The sequence below is a fragment of the Cygnus atratus genome, chromosome 2 (assembly GCF_013377495.2).
Source record: "Cygnus atratus isolate AKBS03 ecotype Queensland, Australia chromosome 2, CAtr_DNAZoo_HiC_assembly, whole genome shotgun sequence".
In the NCBI taxonomy this organism is placed as follows: Eukaryota; Metazoa; Chordata; class Aves; order Anseriformes; family Anatidae; genus Cygnus; species Cygnus atratus.
In genome coordinates this window covers 10,825,475-10,841,347 of record NC_066363.1, presented here as the reverse complement: position 1 = coordinate 10,841,347, position 15,873 = coordinate 10,825,475, and the positions used below count along the sequence as shown (strand labels likewise).

At 37.1% G+C, this 15,873-nt stretch overlaps 1 protein-coding gene across 6 annotated transcripts in view; it reads right to left on the bottom strand.

The window, feature by feature from the left end:
* Window positions 1–15,873, bottom strand: part of ZMYND11 (zinc finger MYND-type containing 11) — a 107,490-nt gene that overhangs the window by 55,898 nt on the left and 35,719 nt on the right. For all 6 annotated transcript variants that reach the window (XM_035564293.2, XM_035564296.2, XM_035564297.2 and 3 more), the window contains one exon: window positions 6,462–6,596. In XM_035564293.2, coding sequence (XP_035420186.1) covers window positions 6,462–6,577 — 116 coding nt within the window. In that variant the 5' untranslated portion in view covers window positions 6,578–6,596. The remainder of the gene's footprint in view (window positions 1–6,461; window positions 6,597–15,873) is intronic.

The window sequence follows — 15,873 nt, the reverse complement described above, 5'->3', positions numbered from 1 at the left end:
CTAAATCCAGAGTAATCTGCTCTCCTAATCATTCCTATGGCTTACTATTTTTGTTTATGCATGACTATTTAGTTGCAACATGCAAAATACTAGGGGGATTTAAATTCTCATCAGATGTACTATAAATAGTGACAAGTTTTTCTAACAACTTTCTGAGCTTCAAATAAGCAATACTCTAAGTATCTTGATTTTCCTTTTTTTTTTCGTGCTATTCCATTACATATTCTTATTTATACTCTCTTATGATTATTCTCTACCTGTTCAAATTGCTCATTTTCTTACTTATACTCTCTTATGATTATTCTCTACCTGTTCAAATTGCTCATTCTCATCTTTGCTGTAATCAGTGCTTCTAGAAATTGATTTCTGTTAAAGCAGACAGCCTAGAAAGAGAACAGCAGGAGAATTAAGGCAACAGAAACAGATTTATGGATGGGAGAGGCCCTTAGCTTTAAATATCCTCAGGGATTGACTACAGAAATTTCATAGAGTGATATTTGGAGAAGAAATCCTCCTCACAGGACTAAATGTCAAACCAAGAGGGTCACATACTCAATCTGCTAGTGACTCCACCTCAACTTTGGGACCAGAAAAATCTCATCATTTTAAAGTAATCTTTCATACTGAGTAATTCTTTTCTGGGATGCTATTCCATCAATGCTGATTAATGTCAGTCAGCACAAAGCTAACAAGGGACTCACAGAGACTACTCTCTGTAGGCTTAGAATCTGCTCAGTTCTCTTAGATGACCTGACTTAGCTGCACTTATATCAAATTAGAATGTAACAAAAATGAGTCCACAGCACAAATATGCAAAAATGGTTATGTCCATTCACGGACCTGGTACTGGACATTTGTATGTCAATTAAAAAACAGATGACAGTCTGTGTACCTGTTTGTGGAAAATACATTTTTGTATCACAGATGTTGTGAAACAGCTTTCTGACTGATGAAACTTCATTTTTGCTTTAGTTTAAAATTCTCCAATTACAGCATATCAATGTTATCCTAGCTAATATTCTTTCCATCAGCTTCATCCTCCCAAAAAGTTGGGATACCTCCACCCTGGGGACTATGGTCACTCTGTCTCATTCCCAAAGTAAACCATTCTCAGGCTCCATTCTGGAGAAAGCCAACTTGTTCCCTCTGGGAAGAAGGCAGAGCACGGCCAAGAGGTTAGTTTGCTCCAGATAGAGAACATGGACTTAAATCATGCCAAGACTGACTCCTTCTGCCCAGGGCACTCCAACATTGTTCCAGCATGCTATGTGTCCTCAGATGCCTTCATGCCATGCCCGATGGCAAACTACACAAGCCTCCAGCTTCAAGCTTCAAGAATAGCGTTGCTGTGGGCTGTGTTATTTTTGGCGCTTAGAACTGAAGAACCACACACACATATAAAACAAACAAAGAATATGTCACAGCCAAAGAAACACTCTATGAGCCAAAGGCAACACAGTGTGGTCACATCATATCTGCTCCAGATGGTGCCAGGGCATTCCCTGTCACAGTACACAAAGACAGTACAGACAGAACCTTTACAAGAGACAGGGAGAGAAGCAAATCAGCTAAATAAATCATGTATCACATCAAAGGGAGAGAGAAAAAAATATGACGAAGGAAGTATGGAAGAAAAGAATTACACTTTGGTTCTTCGCTTAGTGAAGAAGCCATGAAATGGTTTAGAAAGCAGAAGGATTCTTTGTTTACAATGGCAAACTCCTATTTGTCATAATTGTCAAATGGGTATTTTAATAACATTACCTTAACAGAAAATGAACTCCAAACTAATCATAAAGATCACAAAACGTTCATAAATTGCTACCGAGGAAACCCAATACCTTGAGAGAAAAAGGGCAAAAAAGGAATTAATAGTTAATTAAATCTTAGGAGTCCGATTACCTGTAAGGAAATTATAACAGAATCACAGAATGGCTGAGGTTGGAAGGGACCTCTGGAGATCATCTAATCCAACCCCCCTGCAAAGCAGGGTCACCCAGAGCACATTGTGCAGGATGGCATCCAGGTGGGTTTTGAATATCTCCAGACAAAGAGACTCGACAACCTCTCTGGGCAACCTGTTCTGGTGATCTGTCACCCTCACCGTAAAGAAATACTTTAAAAGAAACTGGAAGCCTAGCGTAGCCAAAGAAAGGGAACTTTAAAAACGTATCTGTACAGAAATACTTACCAATCTGCTATGCAACTGACTGTCAATAATTTATCCTACTCATTTAAATATGCATGCCTTTTTTTTTCCAGTGTATTTTAATGCATTTTATTCCATAGAATCAATTTTTGAGGTTACCCCAAACCCAAAACAGATGGAAGATAATGAGGAAAAAACTGAGAAAGTCAAAGCATAATTATCATTTTTAACACACTTTTAGGATGAACAATTTGTCAAGCTGCGCTCTTGACAGAGAATTCGTAAGATATGGGAAGCTATTTCTCTGCTAGTGTTTACAGCATAACTAATCCCAATAATGCTCATCTAAATAATAGTCATATTAAGGTTAAATTATTGCAATACCAGGCCTAGACAGAAAAAGAGTCACATTTCTTGATAAATACCTTTTAGAAATTTCATTTTGTTAGTAAGTAATTTGGCAGTTTAGAAATGCCAGATATTTCTTGTAGTTAGATTTTTAAATGATTATAATTGAATGACTCAAAATAAACTATGACAATATACGCTGGGTCAGAATATTTATTTTGCGTATTGGTACAAACATGTTACCATTGTCTTCAAATAAGCTTTACCCTTAAATAAAAATGCACTGAACACACTGGACTCTATGTACCAACAGAAGAAATTACATATAAATATATTTTTAAAATTCTTCTCAAAAGGCACTTTGCAATTTTCGTACTAATTCCTTTAAATTTACTGCAGTTATTGCTTGTTAGCATTGGTTTTCAGTCCTTCACTTATTTTTCAATCTATGGCAGAACACTTATCTCCTATCAATGGGAAGTAACTTCCCAAGTAAAATGTACCCCTACGTAAAATCACTAAAATTGCAGAATTCCTTTCATATAATGATTTGGTGATTGTTTTGGAGACATCAAGTCTGTGCAATATGGTCTCTTTCCTACCAATCCTTTTATTTAAGTATTTATATAATACTCCAATTATTAGTGTCATTTTCTTGCCATTTTTCCACACATATTTTTAATTCCTTCAAAAACAGATATTTTTTTCTGTTTCTAAATACTGCTCTGTATGCAGTGAACTTTCCAAAATAATCGCCAACAGTTCAATAAGCTTAATAATGAATTTCTTAAAGGCTCTAACTTGTATTTTTAAGTTTTCCAAGTGAAAACTCTTTCCTCAATGTAAGACAGTTTTCAATCAGCTACTAATCATGCATTTTTCTATTCTTGCTTTTCCCCCTCATCAATTTAAATAGCAAAGCGTACTTGATTTAGTTGACTTTTAATTAAAGGGCCTCTTTCCTTATAGGTTTTTCTGACAATATCAGAAGTACCTTCTAGTGCTCTTGGCTCCTCCTACACCATCCTCCTACTCTTATTTTCTCTACAGAAAATGAGTGTCTAGTTCTATAGATTTTTCTTGCCTCCTTCCCATTACCAGTATCTTAGGGAAGTCTTTCTTTACCCCAGGTATTTTTTAATAATTATATAAAGTACACAGGTTACATTTTACATGATTTTAATGTGTTACATGGATTCATCTTTTTTTTTATACTGAGTTGAAACAGTTTGTTATCTATAAACCATGAATCTTCTTTTTACACTACCAGCATTTCCTCCTTGATCATAAGAAGTAAATGCTGTCTAACATGTACAGTGGCATACTTCTATTCAGCACCAGAAGGCCAGGAGAAGCAAGAATTAAATGAAATAAACTTTTAAAAATAGGAAGAGAGAGAGACCCATGCTGAGTTTCCAGTTAGAAGAAAAGACAATTAATAGATATGCCTAAAAGTAGCGAACTATCTGATGAAGAAACCAGCAGCATAGATTATGCTCTAATGGTGTTTGGACTAACAAGTCACTAAATATACAGGACAACCTGTCTCCAGCAACAAATAAAAAAAAACAAACCATCACGAGCAAACAGCAAAATTAAATTATGAATCATCTGTTCAGCTTGTAAACTGCTATATGACATGGCAGGAGGACTGTCACTTACCTTAAATATGTAATCAAAACCAAACCAAAACAACAAAAAAAAGACATTGATTTATCTCTGAAGGAATGACAATTTTACTTGACCAAATGATCCTTGAGCCTGGAAGAATACATCAGTTTCTCAGTTCTAATCAGAAGAGATATTCTGATACCCCACTAATTTCAGAACTTTATTTTGAATATTATGTGATATGCATTATCATTTTCTAAGTCATCCGTGTTTCTCCATCAACAACTAGAAGTGGAAAGCAACTCAACGACTTCTGTCTTTTCCTTCCCTGTCAAATGTTATCTCCTTAAAAATATCATATAATTGAAACTAAATAACTTCTGCCACTGATGTGCATGTAGAGCATTTACAGTGTCCTAGCATGTTTTAGATAACTCTTTACTGTTAACACCTTGCACCAGAGAGACAACAAACCATTTCGAAATTTTTAATGATCTTCCAAACTTCTATAATATTCATCTTTCCCAAAGTACTACAGCTGCTTGTATCTCTGTTTAGTCATTTAAGGTATTTTTCTTCTGATTACAGATGAGTCATACAATCTGGATCAAGCCTGTTTAAAAAAAACATCAAGCTACCCTTCAGTTACTAAGAGCAGTACCCCTTTTTCTAGTTTTTAATTACTTGTTTTCTCAACCTTGTAATGATAGGATTTCTCTTCCTTAACTTCACCCAGCTAAATGTTACTTGCACCATCTTAAAATAGGCATCTTTTATAAGAGTGGGATGAATCCCTTGCCAGACGTGCCTGTCTCTCTTTATTACATAGAAAAAAACATAAACAGCTACCAAACTCAGCTAATATATGGCCTGGAGCAAGTCATTTGAAACGTTAAAATGGAAAATGTATAGCATTAGTTTACCTACTTATCTCCTTGTAGACATGATGCTAATATGCATAATGTTTTACAGCATTCAGAAGCTCAAGTGCAAGCTCAAAAATGAAATTTCCTAAAATACAATCTCCCTCTTAAGCCTGCCTGGAATTCTCTAGGAAGGTACTTTTTGGTTTAATAGTGCATTTATTTTTGTTTTAAGAGCCAAGTACATACTAATTCACTTGGTACATCATCTTTTTCCTTTTTCCTTTTTATTATTTGCTATGCTTGGACAACCTAAACTGTTCCACTTCTACTTATTAAGCCTGTTTTGCCTGTCACTTCCACCCCACAGACTCCAAACTGTGTCAGCGGACCATATTATACTGATTTTCACTTCATTAGTCACCTGCACTGTTTATATCTCTCCCCTTTGGTGGTCTCTGCCCTCACTATCAGTTCACATCGGTTCTAGCAACTGAAGAGCTGCCAACTGGTTAGTTTTGCTCTTTTAAATTATTCATATTGATTACTTGGACAAATGTGATGTGCATGTTGGCCTGGAAATGCAGACAAAGCAGAGAGGCACAAAACCTTCAGCTTTTATTACAGTGAGTAGTACAAGTTATTCAAAAAGCTATTTTAATATGTTAGACCTTTTTGAACATTGCAAGCTCAACAGAATAAACAATAAATATTTCACTGTATATATAGCACCTACTACATCATGAAGAATACTTTAATATTAACAATAGTATTAACTATAGATATAATACACCCATGTCTTCTTTAATAGCATCCTATGCCCATCTCAACTAATATGGCTTGTGCAACCAAGCAGTTTGACTTCCTATTTATCTTTGTTTTCCAGAAATGAGTTCTCCACTGCTCTCAATAAGTTCTTCTCCCAGTGTGTAACTCACATCTGGGATTGTCCCAACCCAGGTGCAGCACCTTACACATAGACTGTTGAAACTCACTAGGCTCACATAGACCCACTTTTCTAACTTATTCAGATCCCTTTGGGTGGCATCCCTTACTTCTGTTGTATCAAGTGCACCACTCTGTATCAAGTGCACACTTTGCTTAGTGTTACCTGCAAATCTGCTGAGGGTGCACTTCATCCCATTGTCTGTGTCGTTGATAAAGATATTAAACAGTACTGGTCCCAAGACAGACCTCTTCTCTTTTGGCCAAGCTAGCAAGTAACTCTAACGCAATAAATTCAGTTCAAGTACTATAAAGATTGCATATTTCCTACAAACTCATATACAGAACAAATACAGGGTGAACAAAATCTCATCTCAATAGATTAAATCTCACTTTGGGATCTTTAGGTACTCTGTTATAATTAGTAACTCAGCAGTTCATGTAGCTTTTTCACAGTCTCTCATAATGTTTAATGTCTCTGTTTCTCAGGGCTTTTAATATCAACCTTTCCCCTCGTTAAGATTTTTTTTGAATGGATCACTTACTTTGTAATACGGTCAATGTTAGCAATTTGCTTCTGGTTCCGGATTATTTCTATAGCTGCCCAAAGATGCTGGATAGCCTTTGTATCTGCCTGTCGTCTCTTCGTTAAGCGTGCCATGACCTGTTTACTTGGTCAGCTGCAGCCAATAAATAAAAAAAAATACACCAAAAAGTTAATCATGAATTATGAAATGGATTACATGATCATCTTACAATAAATACAAGGAAAAAATTCTTAACAGCAATCCAATTTGTATACAGCATCATGTTTTCTTATGCTTAAAGAGCAGTAAAAAAGCAAAAAGGTAGTTTACCAGAATTCCCTCCATATCACATAATCTAAACAAAAGACAAAAGGTAAGCAGTAAAAATTATCAAACCAATAGCAAATGACTTAACTTATCAAATTGGCTACGAAAAGTCACTTAGTTCACATTTCTACTCCCTAAAATTTGGTAAAAAGCATAAGCATAAATCACCCTAGTCTGAGGTGTTAACAAACTCCTGCATTGCTCTAAACCCTTAAAAAGGGCCAGTGGCACTTGACTTATATCATTCTGGGTAAGTATGAACTCTGACACAGAGAAAAAGCTGTACCCACTGTTTAGTTTACATTATAGTTCTCAGATTTTTAATTTCAGATTTTTATCGCTTACAACAATTAAAAAAAAATCCAGAAAAATGCAGAAAGTAGAAGTATATTTTCATGGAGGATAAATATAGAAAAAAAAAAAGTTTGGAGCAATTCCATTTTCTGTAACATCCTAAAACCCAACCGGACCAAAGTTCTTCTGATGGCATTTAACCATCTAACCAACCCTGAATGGGAACATAATGAGCATCTGGCTTTGTTTACAAATTTTCCAAAAGCTCAAGGCAATAAGTACAGATAAGCCATAAATCGCCTACGGCTCTACAACAGGCAATAGACTCTCTTTTTAAAAGCTTAACGATGCATTTTGATCACTGAAGAACTTTCTTCCAGTGCCACCACTTTCTGAATGAAAAAATGACTGATTTATGACTGCTACCAACATGTATAATTTATTCGAGAGCTCTGTCCTCAAAATGAACTCTGCGGTGAGCATGCGGATACTTGTAACTAGCAGAATATTAACTTCAGTAACCCAAAATAAGATAAAAATGCAAAAACATTACACCATCTGTGCAATGCTAAAGATGGGAATTTAAGTATTAAAAGTGTCCCTCCTCTCAAATTCACAAAAATTAAACAGATTTGAGTATTTCATCAGTTGCAGAAATGCAATTTAGAGGTCTAGGGGACTAAGAGGGACTTGTCTAAGAGGACTGTCAAGCTTCAAGATCTGGTACTATCTCAGCAACACTCACACACTCTACAGGTATAATGAAATAAAGCACAGTATATTAGGAAGAATCAATGTTTTAACAGCACTATTACATACTGCACTTCAAAAAAAAAAAAAAAGAAAGAAAGAAAAAAAGATCATGTGAAGTGATATGTATGTCCAGCTGCAATTGTATGTGAGGCACCTCTGGCTCCTGGAGATACCAGAGAAGAGCTGAAGTGCACAGGGCTGTCACAGACACAGTGTGGTCTCATCAGCCCAACACTTCTACTTTAGAAATCTTTTCCCTCTGGGATTTGACGCAAGGGCAACTGGATGGACCTCCCAGAAAAGAAAGGCTAGGAATACATTTTTGAGGGAATGATAAGAGGGAATATGACAGAAATACAACAAAGAATGACAGCTAGTAGATACCATCACCTAAGAATGATTCAGAGAAAGTCTCTGTTGGGAATAGCAGGAAAAAAGATTCTGCATCCCCTTGAGCTCCTTTGTATTCATATTACAGAACATGAGGACATTGCAAGTTGGAAAAACCTCCTAATTTGTAAGAGAACCATATGATTAATTGTAGAATTTAATTCTTAACGAAAATAGACCTGTAAAATACACAAAGAGGGTTTGATGCTAACAATAAAAAGGACAATCTTTACAGCCCTACTATCTTAAAGGAAGGATAAAACTCCTTGTTTAATGCAGAACTGACTAAAAATGAAACTGTTCTCTGTATTCTAGCTCTCTCCTAAATATCTGCTTTAACAGTTGGTAGCCAACATTGCAGTAGACAGGCTGGACATGGAGCCTTGTACACAGTACCATGTGAGGATCAAGGAGGAAAACACTCATCCTCCTCAACCCTGATAACAGTGTGAAACAACAGACCAGTTCTCAGTTTATTTTGTAACAAATGAAATGGTTCCTGTTATCCCAACTCTTTTAAAAATAACATTATTATTATTTATCTTTTCTGTTGGTCTGCCATATAGCTGCCCATGTGAGAGCAGTGCTCTGGCAGAAGGGCAAGGAGGTGGAACAAACCCCAACGATGCCTTGGCCTGAGGGTCACCAGTGCAGGGCTGGGAACCCACCCTCCATGCAGCCCCACATCTGAGCAAGAGCTGACCTTCAGGACTAGCAAACTCCCTCTTGTGTACCTAGGGCAGGAAAAGAAGCTTATGTCCTAGGGAGACAGACAGGGAGAGCAAAGGATCGATGTAGCTGCAGGCTTCTGAGGCTGTGCAGTGGCAGATCTGCACCTAAGAGGGCTGCCCATGGGGGGCAGGAAGGCCTCTCCTTGAAAAGGCCCTACTGAGTTCTTCCTCTGCCTGTTGCTGAGGGAGGAGAACATTTTCCCACCATTTTTATTCTACCTTCTCCAGTGTCCCTTACATAATAAGTTGGATGGGTGCAAGAAAGCATTTATTTGGGATCAGGAGTACACTTTTGGAACAAATCTCCTGACCGCCCCTCTACCCACCCTTGTAACACTTTATGTGATCGGAGCATGTAAACACCATGTCCTTCTGCCAGGACACAGCAATCACCCATGTGATACAATAATTTTAGGAGCTATTCTACCTTCAAATAATACGCATGTTTCATTTTTATATCTCTGGTTTACTCTTTAAGGGCACTTTTGTTAAGCACTGAGTTGACACTCCACTAGTGTTGTAGAACATCAGAGGTTCTTACAAGAACATAAGAACAGTAGGTCTTGTACACGATGCTTACAAAAATATAAAAACGGGATGTGTGTTTGTTTGTTTGTTTTCCAAAAAGCCCAGACTATTAACATTATTTTCATCTTTTGATTGCATGGTATAAAAGAAATATAAAGAGCCTTTGGCATTAAAGAAAAAGATAAAAACATTGTGGCATATTTATTCCTGTTCATTGCATTGTCACCCTTCCCACATGGTAAAACTAACCAGAACAGTATACTCTCTGCATTTCTGCAAATATATTTAAGCAGTTTTCTATATTATTACAAAATCCAAAAAATAACCTTTATCAGACAGTTAATAGTTAATAAAATACTGCATAGCACTACCTCCAAGCAATAGAAAATGCTTGCAGTACTACAGTATGCACAACTTCCTCATACAAATAATACTTTGAAGTTTAATGGGAGCCATATTAGATTCTTAAAACTATATTTATCACCCCTGATTATTTGCTTATGAGTGGGTGCACACATGTGAGACAACAAGCATAAACTCCAGTGCGTGTAAGTATGTATACAAATCTAAGGCTTAGAGGTTAAGTGCTGAAAGAGGCCGATTCATCTATGCAATGTTTTCAAGAAGTTTGAACTCCAAAGACTCTTTAAAACTACAAAAAAGAAATGTACATTTACAGAGAAATGCTTGAAGATGTTTCTCATCCCCCTCCTTCACTATAGCATTCATTTCAATATTTTGGAAAGAAAAACTAAAAACTGAGGTAAACATTAATTTTCCAGTTGTGATTTGCCAGCCATCATGATTTTTTAGCTGTCCGTACAAATGTATTTGTTTCACGCCATTTCTGTCATGTTCTGCTAACAAGCTTACAGTAGGATACAGCTTTTTGGAAAAAGGTTGAAAACTAAAAGATTGCTAAAAATCTAAGAATTTACATCAGCAGGATGTGTCTCAGATTTTGCAGAAATCCATGGGACCCGGAAAATATAAGAAGTATTCTCCTTATAGAGGAAGTTTTGTGTGGCTGACATGCCAGCTTACACGCTTCAATCACACACTCACAACAGGGCCTGAAGCAAATCATTTTTCTCAGTTTCCAACTCTCCAATTGTTCCTTGGTGTAATCTGAGTAAGGTTTTACTATCTTTTAATTTCCTCTTGAATGTGCTAGTTCAAAAAGGATACCACTTTATTTTACACAACTTTAGTCAAGAGCTAAATGTCACCCACATTTCTTACTAACCAGGAAGGGTGAACAGGCAGGCTCAACAAACTGCTCTTTATCTTGTGAATACACACAGCATTGGCTATCTTCTCAAGCTCGGCAAAGCCCCTAGCAAAGCATGCATTGCTGTGCAGTGGCAAAGTTACAGCGGAGGCAAACCAGACTTAACTGTCAAAACAGCAGCGCTACTAGCTGTTAGAGACGCACTCGGCCAAATCAAATGCTCTACAGCCGTCTTGAAAGAGTAGTAGATATGGAAATCGGCACTGTAAGTCAAAACAAAATAAACAAAAATCACCTTGCACCATGTCTAGCGTTTTAGCGCAGGGAACCTCCTGACCCGCTGTGTGTGTCCAATTTAGCAGATACCATCAAGTACTATGTTTAGCTGGAAACTGTTCCTACTGACAGAAACAACTGAAAGATAGGTAAATCTTTAGCTTTAGCAGTTAAATACCATCACCCAAGCAAAATACTGTGCCTCTGAAAATTTTAACTAATGAATTGGACTTTGCACTGAAGCAGACGGCACTGCAGTTGGGTGCTGCCACTCTGATGGGAGCTGCTAATTAAGAGCTGACAAGTAGTAGCTTGTTAAATCTCCTGCTTGTACTTCACTGTAAGCAAGGCTACCTGTGGCGCTCGTCCCCTTCAGTGCAAAGTCAAACAGGTTAAACTTCATCCCTGCTATTAGCCACCATTTGGCTGAGATTTGGTATGCAGTTAATTGCAATGGAAAGACAATTTAAGGAGTTGATCCTTGCCATTGCTCAGCTGCTAGCTTCTGCCTTTCAGCACCGCATCCCTGGGGCTTGCTATTATTTCATCCTTGCTACATGGTGAAAAAATTTCAGGCTCAACAGAAGGAAGAAGCTAGGCTCAATCCTAGGTATTTGTGGCTTTCATGCTGTGAGACTGGCTGAGGAGACTGGCTGAGTTTGGGCAGTTAGGAAACTTGGACACAGACTTCACTAGATATTTATATGCACTTTATAATGCGATGTACTCTAGTATTTCTTACAGGCTAACTTTTTATAGTAAGTATAAAACCATATACATCAGTGGTACAAGTAGTTCCAAATGTTTAGTTCTTTGTTCTTGTATTAAATAGGAGTTTTCTATTACAGTCCAGATCACAAATTTGGGAGCTGATGTAGAGTTGGGGGTCAGTAGATTTTATACAGATCTTTATAGTACTCTGAAGTTCTGTGAGTTTATAGTTTACAATTAAAACTGCTGTTAAAACATATCTTTCATCACCAGTTTAGTAGGAGGGTAAACTCTTCAGTCTTTCCTCTCCTAGGACAACCGAGAGCAAATGTAATAACTACCCTATTTTAACATATGGAATGTGAATGTGAAAATGTTTTGACTGAGCAGCAGTGGAGGTCATGTATGTCGGGAAAAAAAGATTTAATTGCAGGTCTGTCATCTAAACCTAGTGATCCAAAAGCATGGTGAGTAGCTGCTGGGGTGAAAAGAAAGTTCTTGCAAGGGCAATGCCAGATTTTGCTTTATCATTTACTTGCCTTCCTGAGGGTGCAATATTACAAACATAGCCTAACGATTAGCTGGGCACCTAGTAGCAGAAGACCCTCTTTACAAAACTGGAGATAATCAGAAATACAGATTTTGCATATGAATTCATTTGCAAATGTTTAAGAATAAGCAAGTGTTTTGGTATCATTAGATATTTATACTGGACTTAATCCCAATCCACTAAAATCAACAAATGCCTTTCTGCTGACTTTCCAGATTTTTGGAGTAAACTTTTAACTGCTGACTGCTCTTTTACATCCTCACAATGAAAAACTTAGGGAGGTGTTCAATGACATTAAAGAAGCTGAAAGATGTAACAAAGACTTGTGGCTGAAATAGGCAGAAATTTCTTTGTTAATTAAGCTATCTGTAGATAGAAAATTAGACTGTAAATTAATGAAAATTACTGAATTCTTCAGTGCTCTTTTTTGTAGTAAGAGACTAGTTTATGCCGTAATGCTGCCATTTTGGAAGTTATGAGACTAGGGAAGATTTTGGGATGTTCAATGCATATTGTTCCTCATGAAAATCTTTTCACTGTTATATTAAAGTGCACACAGTATATCCAAAAAAGATGTTTATTAGCATAATTATCCTAGCTATATCTCATGTGCAAGTGAAATAATTGTGCTGTTATGCACAGCCCTAACTTTTGCATTTCCTGATTGCTAAATTTGTAACCTTGACATCATACAACTTTTTGAGTGAGGTTTTTCATAGCTCCATAAAGTGCAGTACAGACAAAAAGCAGGACTACATGAGTACAGAACTGCACTGTTCTGCTTCTTTCTCTTTGCAATTTAATTTTTTTTAACTTCAGTATGCAGAACACAAGAAAGCCTTTGCTTTTACCTTGTGGCATTCCAAGATGGCAGTGAGCCACTGCAGAAAGCAGAGCCAAGGACACTACAGAATTAAAGGCCCCAAGAATACTTTCACTATACATATGTGTAAGCTCTATTTTAATCCCTGATACTGCATTTAGTTCATTTTTATTGTATTTCATTTCAAAATCATAGTGTCTTTCATTGAGGCTAAGGCATAGGATACTTGAATTTTTAAGCCCAGACATTCTGAACTGTCAGTGTTCAAATAGTTGAACTCTTTCTTTTGAAACCAAACTTGGACTTTCTTGTTTACTTAATTCACTCTGCTAGAGAGAACTGGACAAAAATTGTGAAGTGGTGAGGCCTCCATCACACAACAAGAATTTCTAAGAAAGTGCAAGTGTAAGTCAGCGTAAACAGAGTATAACAAAACCTGAGGTGAAGCAGCAACGGCAGCTGCTGAGAAAGAATAATAGCCATATACCCCAAATAAAGGCTGTCAAAGTCGTTTTGTTTGCTACCTAGTACAAATATATGTACAGGGCTAAAATGTAATCCCACGTTCTGCTATCCCTCAAGCCAACCCCGGTCTGGAATTTCACACACAATAGCAAATGTCGTCCTAAAAACTCGGAGGAAACGACCCTTTGTTCCCATTTGGCAGAATTCACTGAATAAAACTTTATCTAGCAATGTAAGTTTGTAGAAGAGAAGAACACAACTGCCAAAGAATGCAATGCAGTCAAAGGTGCTGAAAGCAAAAAGTTTTCACTTACTAGCAATGTAGCTATCACCTTCCTTCAGTTTACTACTTTTTTTTTTGGAATGGTCATTATGTTTTTAGTCAGGTAATGCGCCCAGGCAAGCTGAAGCACATAACGTATTTTCTGTTAAACACCTGTCTCAATATAATTTTCATGTGCCCTGGTTCCACATTTGTCTTTTGAAATAAACGGTATTTTGCTTAATATTACAGACTATTATTTTGACTATTCTTTTTACAGCTAGTAACAAAATTAACAGCTAAATGTGAATATCAAGAGTAGAACCACAAAAGTTTTTGTTTGCATGAGAAAATACCACCCCTGAAAATGCATACACTGTTAACGTACTCAGCAAACTTCTGAATTAATGCAATTTCAATTAAAAAACAGTTTAGTGCGGTTTAGCTAAGGCTTGCTTAATGAAATTAAGCTACACTAAATAGTTTCCACGAAGGAACTTACACTAGTATAAATTCCTTTTAAAAATATGGCTCTTGTTAAAGTGATGCAACTTTCTCATGAAGATAAGCTTTAGCTGCCATGGTAACAAAGCCCTTATTTCCAGGATGATGATACACTGGTATGAACAGCCTTTACGTTGCACACTTAAGAGACTGTTCTCCAGAAGACTACTCATCTTTGTTCACAGAAATCTTCTATACAAAAGGCAGTTCAACCCAACTAACTTCAACATCACTAAATAATAGATGGTTCATGCGAGGTGTGGATTATCATCCCACATGCTTCTTGTCCACTATCATGGCTGAAAAAATAATGAGTACTCTTCCAAATTATTTACTTGGGGAATAATCAAAGTAATACTAGCACCCAAATCGCTATCAATGATGCTGTTTCTGTGAATGCAGGGAAGCATGGACACACAAGCAAATCACCTTGGCTTGATGTAAGAGGCTTGAACTAACACATCTTACCTTCCATTTGCCACTGACGACGAGCATGAAGAGGGTCAGTTACAAAAGATTAAGTGACACATGGGGGCAGGCAGGATCGTGTGTCTGAACCCACGCTGCATGCTAATACAGGCTTTCTGCAGTTTAACTACACCCACTACCAAATCCCGTATTTTCAAGGCAGCCTAGAGCTAAAATATGGCAAGGTGCTCCAGGAGAATCCACAGAAGGAGTTAACGCTTAATGAGCAGAGCTACTTCCCGGTGTAGACAAGCCCTTAGTAAATAGATACTTCCAGTCCACTGGCTTGGCTGTAGCCAGCGGAGATGATTAATGCAGCTATGTGCATCCTGACAGGCTCTAATGCTCACTTGGTCATAAAAGGGGGAAAACCATGGCCAAAGAAGGCTGACAGTGAGAGCTAGAATTTTCTTTTGGATGATAAAACAGATGCTGCTTTGATTCTGCAACTCTTTCTGCTAAAACCGAGAGGTGGAAGACATCTCAGAAAATGCTCAGAAATGTAAATGAGAAGAGTAGCTCTTCCTCCAACAGCAATCTTTTGATCATCATCTTCCTTGCTGTTCTAAAAGCTAAGGAGCTTGGTTATTCTATAAGCTTCAGCTGAACTGATGCAACTCATTTCTCCCCTCAGTAAGTAAAGTATAATGAATAAGGTATGATGACATAAATAAATAAGTGATTTTTCATGGTATATTACCAGGAAATGTAATTCCACATAAGGTCAGTTTCACACTAAACAAGAAGAGAAAGAGACACATTTCCCAGGTCAAAGAATTAGGAATGTATGGAAAACAGCTAAATCACAAAAAAATGTAAATTCATTTCAGGTTATGCAAGATATATGGTAAAATAAAAGAGTGGATGTTGACTTTTTGCAGATGTAATGTGAGATTTCAAATTGCTGTTTTTTCTTCCCTACTCTTTCTCTGAACTACATGTAACTGACAGTATCTTTAAAGTACAAATTGTGATTCTGCTGCTAGAAGCATGACTTAAACCTCAGATGTTTGTAAAAACTATTCCTCCAGCAGGCTGCATTTTTATTGACAAAAGGCAGCTGAATCAATTTTTGTTGCTCCTTAACAAAAACCAAGACTGTCTGAACTTGTTTCTT